This window comes from Saimiri boliviensis, chromosome 4, assembly GCF_048565385.1.
Source record: "Saimiri boliviensis isolate mSaiBol1 chromosome 4, mSaiBol1.pri, whole genome shotgun sequence".
Lineage (NCBI taxonomy): Eukaryota > Metazoa > Chordata > Mammalia > Primates > Cebidae > Saimiri > Saimiri boliviensis.
The window spans coordinates 130,557,642-130,570,388 of NC_133452.1; the positions used below are offsets into that span (position 1 = coordinate 130,557,642).

The following is a 12,747-nucleotide window of genomic DNA, read 5'->3' on the forward strand; positions in this document are numbered from 1 at the left end:
AAAAGAAACCTCATTGAAATAACTTTTATTACAATATATTGTTATAATTGTTCTATTTTATTATTAATTATTGTTAATCTATGACTGCATAATTTGTAAGTTAAATTTTATCATATGTATGTATGTATAGGAAAACAGCATATATAGAGCTTGGTGGTCTTGCAACGTGTCTCCCATGGATAAGCCGGGGCTACTGTAAACAAAATTTTCAGTTTCATTAATCGTAATGTGAATTAGGCTCCACTCCTGTGCAGTCAATATCATTCCACACTTGTCCTGTTTTGCAGCAGTATGAACATGTTTTAACGTTTAGCTCTACAATCATTTGTAAACATCTATTAGGGCACCTCCCCTTATTTTCATTATAGTTGTTTTTTAAATTTATTTCTCTTGAAACAATTAGAAACATTTTGTTATTAAAGCTATCTTATTGCTATTAAGATTAAAGCATCACCAAACCTATGTATTTTGTCTGGAAAAGTGACACAAATTGCCCTGTTCAAGAACATGGTATCATTGTTTACTAAACTTCTTTCTGTCCGTAGGTAAATTTCTATTCTTTTCTGTGAACTGCACACATGACTAGTAGACTGCTTTAATATTTTGTATATTTATTGCTCTTTTAAATGATTTTTTTTTCTGGAATGGATTCATTGACCTAATCTGCTAGAGACAATAATGCTGCCCCACATTTAAGAGCATTGGTTGGAGAGGAAAGTTTAATGGTTTAACTTAGGAAAAACTTTGGTGAATTTCTTCTTTAAGCAGAATCTTGTGTTTGGTTACATTCAGGTCTAGTGACCACTTCCTTCAGGTAAAGCACCCTTCCCTGTCTGCAAGAGCCAGGCATGTGATAAAAAATTTCCTTTGTGGTCACTTAGTTCTTACTCCTCTTGTCTGAGTGTCTGGGCTGCAAGTTTCATGTATTTACTTCCAAATGAAGTCTTTCTTTGCAATTTCTTATAGTATGTTTTGATTCACAAAATATTTTAGACTGATCTACAATATAATAATTTCCCACAAATGCAAAGAATATAAGTTTGTGCAGTTTTGAAGTAACATTGGTAAAAGACTATGGAGCAGAGTGCCCATATTTAAATAGAACTTTCAACATGGTAGTCTTTCCAAAGGTGCTTTCAGGATAACAAAAATTAATTTGATTGATACAGACTTAGGGGGCAATATATGAGAAACAGGTTCTGCCCTAAAGGATAGGAGGAGAGGTGAGCAGGGAGGATTTGCATGGTTTGAATTTCAGACACACACGCTAATAGCTAATTTGGCATCATCCACCAGCTAGAATATTTTCATGAGATTCTGTCTTACACCGCTTCTAATCCTAAAACAAAGAATGAGGATAATTTCAGATGAGTCTAGGTCAGGAAAACCTATTTAAATTGTTATATTTTTCATTCAAATGTTTTTTATGATTATTATTTCTTCTTTTTATATTAATTAGAATAGGCCAAACTTCTGCAAGAAATAGACGCAAAAGTGTATGATGGTATTAGAAGTTTTAACTCACTAATGTAGCAGTAGGAGGATATTGAAGATTTGTGAGTAGCTTTTCTCCAGGTGGTGATTCAGGATTCCAAGCTCCCATAGTCCAATATGGTGCCTCTCATTTCTTTCCTGAGAAAATTAACACACTTTAATTTTTCTTCAAAAAGGGAGCTCAGGAAGAGTGACTAATTGTGATATCCTAGAAGATTTAAGGCAAGAAAGGTATTGAAATTCGCTACACTGTCTACTATTGTAGTTGTCACTGTGACTGTAACTAATATTGTCTTCCTCCTTCACAAGCCATTCTTGATTCCCCTGATCCACTGAAGTTAGTCTAGTTTGTTTTTCTGTCTTCGCGACAGAGATATTCCAGAAGGGCCTACACTATTATTTACTTTGTTCGTGAACTATGATTGTATTAGTGTCTGCTGACAGTCATGACCATGCATAGAAGTCCTAAAAGACTATTTTATTTTCATGTGGGATAGTAGTCTCTGTCACTAAACCAGAACAACGACCTAGTTTTTAGACCTGCTCAAGCTTGGTTCCAAATGTACTTCAGTTGCATGACGGATTGTGGTTGGTGTGCCCAAACTTATGACTCCATGGATCTTACAGCTCTTAGGATCATATGAACAATTTAAGGCACATGATCAGTGTGCTAAGTGCCTATCAGGAGGAAATGCACACTTGGTCATAGTTTTAGAACTGTGAAAGAAAATTAAATCTTGGGACCCCCGAACTCATCAAGCCTAAGGGAAAAGTTAGTCTGGGAACTGAGTTATGAAAACCTGCCTCCCCCTTTTCAGTTCCTAAATAAGATGGCTACAAGATGAAAAGCTACATGCCTTTTTCATATTTTGCCCACAAGGAAGTTCCTTGTGAGCTGCAAGATCTTTACTCTAAGGTGTTTCTGTTAAAATTGTACCATGGCAATATAAATTGATAGCTTATCTTTACAGGTGCAGTCACCCCCCGCCCACCAGACACAAATGCATATATATATTTTAGACAGAGTCTTGCTCTGTTGCCCAGGCTGGAGATCACTGCCACAATCTTGGCTTACTGCAACCTTCTCCTCCCAGGTTCAAGTGATTCTCCTGCTTCAGGAGATTACAGGTACCCGCCACCATACCTGGCTACTTTTTTTTTTTTTTAATGTCTTTTGTTTCACCATGTTGGCTAAGCTGGTTTCAAGCTCCTGACCTCAAGTGATCTGCCTGTCTCAGCCTCCCAAAAGTGCTAGGATTACAGGTGTTAGCCACCATGTCTGGCCACAAATGCATACCCAATTATTCCTTCTCCCCATTCTATGTCATCTTATGTAAAATGCAGATTCCCTGTATTTTTCCTTTGTCCCATTTGTCTATGCCATCTTATGTAAAAAAAAAATTCAGATTCACTGAGCCAGACAAAGGCAGGAATGACTATCTTTCCCTACCTGCCTCTTCCATGAAAATTGTGTACTTCTCAATATCCCCACCCTTTCCCTTAAATTCGGAGCCTTCAAAATTACCTTTGGAGAAAGGCACAGACCCATTTCCTGGGCGCTCATTCTTAACTTTGGCAAATAAACCTCCTAAAATAATTGAGGCTTTTCATTTTTCTTGATTGACAGAACACAGGAGTTCATACAAAGTTACTGTTGGAGTTTTCCTGTGGTTATGTTTTGAACATGTAATATGAATGAAGTGATTAAGAGTTTGGGCTGTAACTTACGCTTTAGGCTATAGTAGAGTAATTGGTGCGGTTAAGACTTCCTCTGTCCTAGGCAGCTTTCTTGAGCTTTAGGAGACTGACTCACAATGGAGCTGAGGCTTCTTCTGTCCGTTGATACTGATCTGTAAGTAATAAAACTGCTTCAGGCCCGGCGCGTTGGCTGATGCCTGTAATCCCAGCACTTTCGGAGGCCGAGGTGGGCGGATCGTAAGGTCAAGAGATCGAGACCATTCTGGCCAACATGGTGAAATCCTGTCTTTACTAAAAATACAAAAAAGTTAGCTGGGCATGGCGCGCCTGTAGTCCTAGCTACTCGGGAGGCTGAGACAGGAGCATTGCTTGAACCGGGCGGCGGAGGTTGCAGTGAGCCGAGGTCGCGCCACTGCACTCCAGCCTGGTGTCTGGTGGCAGAGTGAGACTCCGTCTCAAAAACAAACAAACAAACAAAAAACTGCTTCACATAATGTTTGTGTAAGTGTGTTCTGTTTTACCAGACTCAGATAAATAGGTAACCAGTGCAGTGGGAAGAAGTATCTGGATCTCTTTTCCTGGTGGTTGACACAGTGATGATCTTTTCTATTCTCCACACGTGGAAGTCCTCTCTTTCCTCCCTTGGTATTGGTAATTAGTAAACCTGCTTCACAAACTGTGATTAATATACTAAAATCTCTAATGGAAAAGGTAGACAACATGCAAGATTAGATAATTTCAGCAGAGATTGAAAACTGTAAGGATGAATGAGATGGAAATAAAATAACAATACATTAACAGAAATAAGGAATGCATTTGACAAGTTCATCAGCAAACTTGGTAAAGCCGTGGGAAGAATCAATGAGTTTGAAAGAGATCAATAAAATTACCTAGAGTGAAACACAAAGAGAGAAAAGGAGTAAAAGTAACATTAAAAAAAAAAAATAGCAGGCAGTGTTCCACACATGAAATCGCAACACTTTGGGAGGCTGAGGTGGGAAGAATTATTGAATCTAAGAGTTAAAGAGCAGGCTGGGCAACATAAGAAGACTTTGTCTAAAAAAGAGAAAAATTAAGTGGGCATGCATGGTGCTGGTATTCCCAGCTACTCAGGAATAAGGCAGGAGAACTGCCTGAGTTGAGTTGTGGGCTGGGGTGGGGGCTGCAGTGAGCTGTGATCACTGCACTGCAGCCTGGGCAACAGAGTGAGACCCTGTCGCAAAACAAACAAACAAACAAACAAACACACCAACAAAGGTGATGTAACCACTCAATATGGCACTGCAGCTCTTGGATGCTCTGTTCTGTTTTTCCCCCTACTCTTTTCTCTTTGTATTTTCTCTTTGTATTTTTATTAAGCATCTTATTGAATTAGTTTGTAAAAAGATAAATATATTATTTTGGCTGGCTTTACTTTTTTAACATTATATTTTGAAATAATTATAGATTCAAAGGGAGTTATCAAGATAGTACAACAAGATTCTGTATAGCTTTCATCCAGTTTTCCCCAACTGTAACATCTTACATAACTAAAGTACAATATCAACCCCAGGAAATTATCCTGACATATATGATCAAGCCATTTTCAACAGAGATGCCAAGGCCATTAAATGGGGAAAGGACAGCCTTTTCAACAATGGTGCTGGGAAAACTGGAAGTCCAAATACAAAAGAATGAAATTGGATTCTTACCTCACATTATAGACAAAATGAACTCAAAATGATGCAAAGACCTAAATATGAAACCTAAAACTATAAAACTCTTAGAAAAAAACATAAAGAAAAATCTTTATGAAATTAGATTAGTCAGTGATTTCCTGGACATAACACTAAGGGCATAGGCAAGAAAACTAAAAAAAAAAAAAAAAAAAAAAAACCAAAAACCAAAAACCAGATAAATTGGACTCCATCAAAATTAAAAACATCTAACTGAGGGATGGAAAACCAAATACCATATGTTCTCATTTATACGTAGGAGCTAAGTGGGTACTAAGGTATGGGTACTCGAAGGCATAGAGAATGGTATAAGGGACAATGCAGGGAGAGTGGAAAGGAGGGTGAAGGATAATAAACTACACATTGGGTACCATGTACACTACTCAGGTAACAGGTTCACTAAAATCCCAGGCTTCACCACTATGCAAATCATCCATGTAACAAAAAACCACTTGTATCCCAAAAGCTATTGAATTTAAAATATATTAAAATTGTAAAAAAAAGTCTTCTTATTGAGCATCTATTATATGTTCAAAACTATTTTAGATGCTATATATTTACCACTTCATTTAATTCATGACATTACTCTATGGAATAGATAATATCCTCATTTTGCAGTTAAAGGAACTAATACTCTGAGAGATTAATTTGGATCTATGAGCAATGTTGACATTTTAAAGTAGAGGCAGAAAGACAACTTAGGATGCTTTGCAGTAATTAATTTGAGTGGAATTGTTGGTCTGTGAGCATAGAAAGTGAATCTCTTGGGAAGATTCGACAATGTTATTGTTTTTGCCTAAGTAGCTTTTTCCTCTACTCCCTCTTTTCACATGTAAAATGTAGATTTACTGAGGCTAATTAGAGACTCACAAGAATGTAACCACTTGTGTCATTGTCTACCCTCCCTCTTTTTTTTTTTTTCCTCTTTCCCCTCCTGCTTACTGTTTCTTTTTTAAATACTGAAGTTCTCAACACTCTTTTTGGAAAAAGCTTGGATCACAGATGCTCCTGTGATTTGTGTCTTCCCCGGGTGCATCCAGAGCATTGGCAAAATAAATCTCTAATTGATTGAGACCTGCCTCAGTCACTTTTTGGTTTACAATAACATTTCCTTCTTTTTAAAGCCTGAATAGAATTCCATTGTGTAAACATACAACATCATCTTTACCCATGCATGTGCTGAATGACACAGGTTGATTTCGTACTTTGACTATTGTGAATAATGCCGCAGTGACCATGGGAGTGTAGATATATTTTCAACATACTGATTTAAAATCTTTTGTCTGTATCCTGGAAGTGGCGTTGCTACATCATGTGGCAGTTCTAGTTTGACTTTTTGAGGAGCCTTCATACTGTTTTCCCTAGTGGCCGTACTAATTTACATTCCCACCAACAACGTGCAGATGTTCCCTTTTCTTCAAACCCTTGTTAACACGTGCTATTTTTTTGTCTTTTTGATGATAAGCCAACCTGTAAAGCATGGATTGATATGTCATTAAGGTTTGAATTGAATATCTTAAGTTTTCCTACTTAAAGATATAAGAGTATTCTCCCCCCAAAAATTACTGCTAATGTTGCTTTTTGGCATGAACCATGCATGACTTTGAGGTGAGTTGGACACTTGAATTCTTGAGTACTTGGACATGAGCTTAAGTGGGACTGAATTTTTTTTTTTTTTTGAGACGGAGTTTCGCTCTTGTTACCCATGCTGGAGTGCAATGGCGCAGTCTGGGCTCACCGCAACCTCCGCCTCCTGGGTTCAGGCAATTCTCCTGCCTCAGCCTCCTGAGTAGCTGGGATTACAGGCATGCACCACCATGCCCAGCTAATTTTTTGTATTTTTAGTAGAGACGGGGTTTCACTATGTTGATCAGGATGGTCTCAATCTCTTGACCTCGTGATCCCCCCGCCTCAGCCTCCCAAAGTGCTGGGATTACAGGTGTGAGCCACTGCGCCCGGCCCGAAATTTAAGCTGAATATTAGTTCCTCTCTCTACTGGTAAGAACTTGTAGAAGAAGGAGACATTATAAAGATCTCATAGAGACATATTTAAGGGTTGTCTGAGAATGAAGGAACATGGTGACTACAAATCTAGAAGCTGGAAGAAAAGTTATCTCTGGAAATATCCCAGGCATCACTAAAAACCACAAGTAGAGACAAACAGGTATGCAAAAAGTGACGTGTCGGTTAGTGGAATCACCAGTGGTCCAGCTGAGGTGATGAGTGGATGAGACTGACTAAAAGAAGAAACCTGTAGAAACAGGTGAGGAAACAAATCTCCATTGTACAGCAGGTCCATAGCAGGCAGCCTGGGTTTTCATCCTGGTTGTCTTCTGTCTTCAAGAGTTTTTTCCAGACAACATGGGAAGCCATGGGACTGGTGGGGTCTGGACTCCTTTGCCAAGATCACCCACCTTCCCCATTTCCCCCAAGTGTCCCAAATGCCTTGTATCACCTGATTTTCTATCTTCCTGTTAAAGCTTTTCTGACACTCTTAGTCCTTCACCCTGTGGCATCCTCCAAGTCCTTACCTGACTTCCACTATGGAGTTTCCCCATGGCCACTTGCTTGAAGGAGGCACTGTTTGAGCCCAGCCCCTGAATGCTACTAATTTAACTCTTTTTTCAGGTTTTCTAGGCTGTCATTTTAAAGAGACAACTGTTTAAAGAGGAAGGGTCTACTTCATAGGTGTCTTTAAAAAAATTTCATGTAACTGGTCATCTAAAAGTTGATATAAGGGAAATATGTAAGTAGCTTCATGAGGTTTTGAAAAATTTAGAGATAATTGCTTGATATATTTTTATTAAAGGAAAATGATATTCTAGGGCAGTATTTCTAATTATGTTACCACTGGCATTAAGGAGGCCACATAACCTTTTTGAATGTACAGTGTTTCTTGATTCTGAAAGTAATTGCAGAATAGAATCCTGGATAACCCTTCTGGTGACAGGATGACTCCACATTTACCTTCAACTGCATTGACCAGGCACAGATTCTAAGAGATGCTGACCAGGGATGATTTTCGCTCATGTTGTCCAGGCTGGAGTGCAATGGCACAAACTTGGCTCACTGCAACTTCTGCCTCCTGGGTTCAAGTGATTCTCCTGCTTCAGCCTACAGAGTAGCTGGGATTACAGGTGTGCACCACTACACCTTGCTAATTTTTGCATTTTTAGTAGAGACAGAGTTTCACCATGTTGACCAGGCTGGTCTCGAACTCCTGACCTCAAGTGATCTGCCTGCCTTGGCCTCCCAAAGCGCTAGAAAATTATAGGTGTGAGCCACGATGTGCAGCCTCAGATGAGGTTCTTGCCCATCAGAAAATGGCTCTAAGCTGACACATTTGTTGCTAGTTGAAAAGCCTGCATGGCCAGGCATGGTGGCTCACACCTATAATCCCAGTGCTTTGGGAGGCCAAGGCGGAAGGATTGCTTGAGGCCAGGACTTTGAGACCAACCTGGGCAACATAGCAAAACCCTGTTTCTATGAAAGTTTTTTTAAAAATTACACAGAATGATGGTAGTCCATGCCTGTACTCCCAGCTACTTGGGAGGCTGAGATGGGAGAATCACCTGAGCCCAAGAGGTTGAGGCTGCAGTGAGCCATGATCATGCCAATGTACTCCAGCCTAGATGACAGAGCCAGATTCTGTCCCTAAAAAAGAAAAGAAAGAAAAGATGAGAAGAGAAGAGCAAAGAAAAAGGAAGAGAAGAGAAGAGAAGAAAAGAGAAAAGTCTGTGTGAAGAGGCCTGTGAGACTGGGGAATCCCTAGGTTGGATGCAGTCTTTACCTCATAGCCACACAATAAACCTGAGGGAAATTTCTCCCTTTGAACAGGAAGGAGGGGAAGAGCCAGAAGTCTCTATTCTGAGGGACGCTGTACTGGGGATGAAGAGGACATTGAGGGCACCTTCAAGTCCCTCTCTGCCTATTTTTTCTTGCCTCCAGTTGCACTCTAGATCTGAGTTTGATGTTCCTCCTTTAGGCTTCCATTGCAGCAGTGGAGACCCTCCTTAGACTGGGGTTACCCTGCTCCTGAGTACACCACCGCTGCCAGAAGCCCAGTGGCAACTTCCCCAGTCTCAGGTGATCTAAACCTATGCACAGAATAATACGGGATATTGGAGTCACTCAGTGCTTTCCCGTGCCACTATTCAAACCTCTTCTGCTTAAGTAGAAGCAAAATCTTGCTACTGTCTCTTCCCTGTTTCTTTTCACCTGGTAAGCTTATATTCTGCTTTTAGAGCCTATTTTCTACTTTACTAACATATAAGGAAGAGTGGGGGAGGAAGGGAGAGAAGAAGAGAGATGGAGATATTTATTTTCTTTGTTAGGGTTCCAATAATATTTGTTAGGCATTGTTTTAATTGCTTTATAACCATTAGTAGTGCCCCTAGCCATGGGCAACAGGAGCCTGATAAGTAGTAAATTTATTATAAAAACACATTGGTATCTCTGGCATTTTGGATGTGATGTTTAGGGCTGGCCCAATACAATCTGTAACTCTAAACATTTGCTCCATCATTAATACGATTCAGCCCCAGGCAATCCTTCTCTACAGCTTTTGTTCTCTGTCTTCAAAACTAAATGGGACTGTATCAGAATACTGTAAAATTTGTGTATTGTCCTTTACTGATGTCAGATGCACCTGTTTCATGGTTCAGGGAGGATTTAAACAGCTGAAGAACTTAAAATAGAAAAGTCAACAAACACTTTCACTCAAAGAGCATGAATGCAATACATTCTTGCATAATGAAGAATCACTTGCCAGCAGGGCTGGGTGTCAACTTGTTTTGTTTTATTTATTTGCTTTGTTTTCTTGTTCCTCCAATTAACTTGATAGTTACACATAACAGTGGAGGAGACTTTTGTAATGTTAAGCAAGTCATATTAATCTTAAATTTGTGTATGTGAAGATCTAGATGTAAAATACATGAAACATGATCCACATTTTGCAAAAAGAAGCCTGGGACAAAGAGTTCGGTAATTTGCTGACTCTTAGAAAGCTCATTAGTGGTAGGACTGCAACTCACCATCATTTCCTTCTAAGAACTTTGCTCTTTTCACCAAAACTTAAGTCTCCTCAGAGTGTCTAAGACAATCAAAGTGAACATTTCTGTGACAACAATTTTTTTTCCCTGAAATATTATCCCCACTTAATTTGCCTACTAAAAATCCCAAGTATAAGAACAATAGTTTGTAAGACGTCTACTCTTGAATCACATTTGTCTTTTGCTGCTTAAAACTTATTTGGAAATCTTCACCTCAACTGCTAGTGCAATTTGAAGAAGAAACAGTGCCAGGCATTGGAGTGAGAATCTTCACAGAAAAATGTCTGCCCAGAGGCAGATGAGGTCCTTCAGCTCCGGTGCTGATTGGTTCCTTTCCTAGGGACTCTCCAATCCTACCACGCATGGTAACATCCAGAGGTTTTTACTGTTTCCGGCAGTACATAAAATCCATTAGGTTTGAGCTGTGTTGACTACCACTGCTTTTTCCTTGGTCTCAATTACGTCTTGGAAGATGGTTCTGCAGCTCCGTAGAGGCTTTCGGGCAGCAGCTGTGACCTTGATGCTGGTGATGCTGAGCACCCCAGTGGCTGAGGGCAGAGACTCTCCCGGTAAGTGCAGGGCAGATGCTCTGGAGAGCCGACACTCTGGGAACAGGCTCTCCGTGGGCTGGGGTATGCGGGTGGTGACCTCTATGATCCCAGAACATAGTCTTTTATCACCATTTATTCTTTTTGGGAAATAGAGCTATGTTTCATTCTTATTTTCACCGTATAATGGGTGAGGTGAGGATAATCCAACCCCAATTTTATAGGCTTAAGCCTGGAGGAGGAGAGAGGAAGGAGGAGACAACGTGTGCCTTTACTACTCAGGACAAAGTGGCCATGGAGTTATTTTTGATGATATGAATTTCCCCAAAGACACCATAGGATTTGCCATTTCAAGGTACCCCAAGACTTACCTAGACTAAATATTATGGGATTCTGCACTAGGAAATGTAAGGCAGCAATGGTATCTGTAGTCTCAGTATTTGACTTGACTGGAGAGTTTGTGAAGGCAAACTCATGATACTAAGGGAAGGTGACTGGGTGACCACAGATGTTTCACTGATTTATGGGCAAAAGGTGACTTGAGTGGGATTCAGGGACCTGAGCTGATGATAGACTGAATTTAGTATGATAGAAAGGAGGATGTAAAGAAGGGAAATAATACATATTGAGAAGCCATTCAGACACAGGACAGTACTTTATATAAATTCTCTCACTCCTTCTAACATCCTATGTGTAAGTATCATGGTTTTCCTTTTACATGATTATACTTGTGATATGAATATTCTGTTAAGTAACGGGCCCAAGCTGGTGACTGACTCAGTTTAGTTGGACTCTATAGAATTTGGAAGCTTGGGCTCTTTCCATGAATAAATGTTTCTTTCTAGAACTCCGGAGGTGTAGGTCCTTTCTAACACAGAAGTGAGTGAACCTCACCAGGCACTTGGACGGGTATAGCAGAAAGAGAGTAAATCTAGGCATGGGAAGAAATGTATTTTGCCCAGGGACCAAGAGAATACTTGTATCAGGACGAGAACAAGTTTCGTTTCTGAACCTTCCTTGTCATTCCCTTGAATTCTCAAATTTATGTGAATAACTGTGTCTGTAATATACCCAGGAACTCCATGGAAAATGGGATTTCACGCGAGAACGCCTGGATCTAAGCGCAGAGGTCAATGTAAAATCCATCCGACTGCCCTCTTCACTTGATTCACAGGCTCAGGCAGGGACTGGGCTTTTCCCATTACCCTCCCTAAAGGAAGCAGATTCCCGAGGCCCCGGAGAGGGCAGGCAGGGCTCCCTGGAGGATCCCAGGTCCGAGCACTAGGCACGGGGCCTGGCCAGGAACCCGAAATCGCGCGGACAGGATTCGCAGCTGCTGGTCAGGGCGGCGGCTGGGGGTTGGGTCTGGGGGTTGGGTCTGGGGGTTGGGTCTGGTGTCAGGGCGGCGGCTGCAGGGTGCGGTCCGGCTGGGGGTTGGGTCTGGGGCCGGGAGGGGCCTGACTGACCCGCCGCTGATTCCCCGCAGAGGATTTCGTGGTCCAGTTTAAGGGCATGTGCTACTTCACCAACGGGACGGAGCGCGTGCGGGGCGTGGCCAGGTACATCTATAACCGCGAGGAGTACGCGCGCTTCGACAGCGACGTGGGGGAGTTCCGGGCGGTGACCGAGCTGGGGCGGAGCACCGAGGACTGGAACAACTATAAGGACTTCTTGGAGCAGGAGCGGGCCGCGGTGTACACGGTGTGCAGACACAACTACGAGGCGGAGCTCCGCACGACCTTGCGGCGGCGAGGTGAGCGTCGTTGTCCCTCCGCGGAGCTCACCCTTGGGGAGTGCCCGAGTCTTTCCGGGCAGAGGGGCGCGGCAAGGCCTCAAGGATGGAGCCCTGGTCCACCCCAGGGGACAGGAAGGTGGCAGGGGCTTGGGGATTGGGGGTAGCACAGGAGGGGCAGGGATCTAAGGCAGAGCAGGAGGATGCGCAAACGCAGCCCTCAGTTCCCTGCAGAGTTGGGTCAGGCTGCCCAGTGTGTTCCAAGCCTCCCGGTCCTTTGGCCTCGTCCTCTGCTCTGCAGGTTCTTGCCTAGTGCGTTATAGGTTTGCCTCCTCGTGCCTTACCTTTGCTAAGCAGTTCTCTCTTCCCCTGCTTGCCTGCCCTGCTAGCAATGCCCCACCCAGCGAGACCCACGTGCCCAGCTCGCGCCACAGGAAGATTCAGACTTGGCCTGATGGAGTTAGGGCTGTCCCACAACATCCCGCAGGGCCTCCAGCAATTACAGTTGT

General features: G+C 41.9%; 1 protein-coding gene across 1 annotated transcript; it reads left to right on the forward strand.

Annotated features, from left to right (window-relative positions):
* The first annotated feature begins 10,385 nt into the window (after window positions 1-10,385).
* On the forward strand, window positions 10,386-12,405 carry LOC101052651 (HLA class II histocompatibility antigen, DQ beta 2 chain-like). Its single transcript, XM_010337205.3, has 2 exons — window positions 10,386-10,527; window positions 11,993-12,405. Exons 1-2 carry the CDS (start codon window positions 10,431-10,433, stop codon window positions 12,403-12,405), a joined length of 510 nt encoding a protein of 169 aa, XP_010335507.2. The 5' UTR covers window positions 10,386-10,430.
* The last annotated feature ends 342 nt before the right edge of the window (window positions 12,406-12,747 follow it).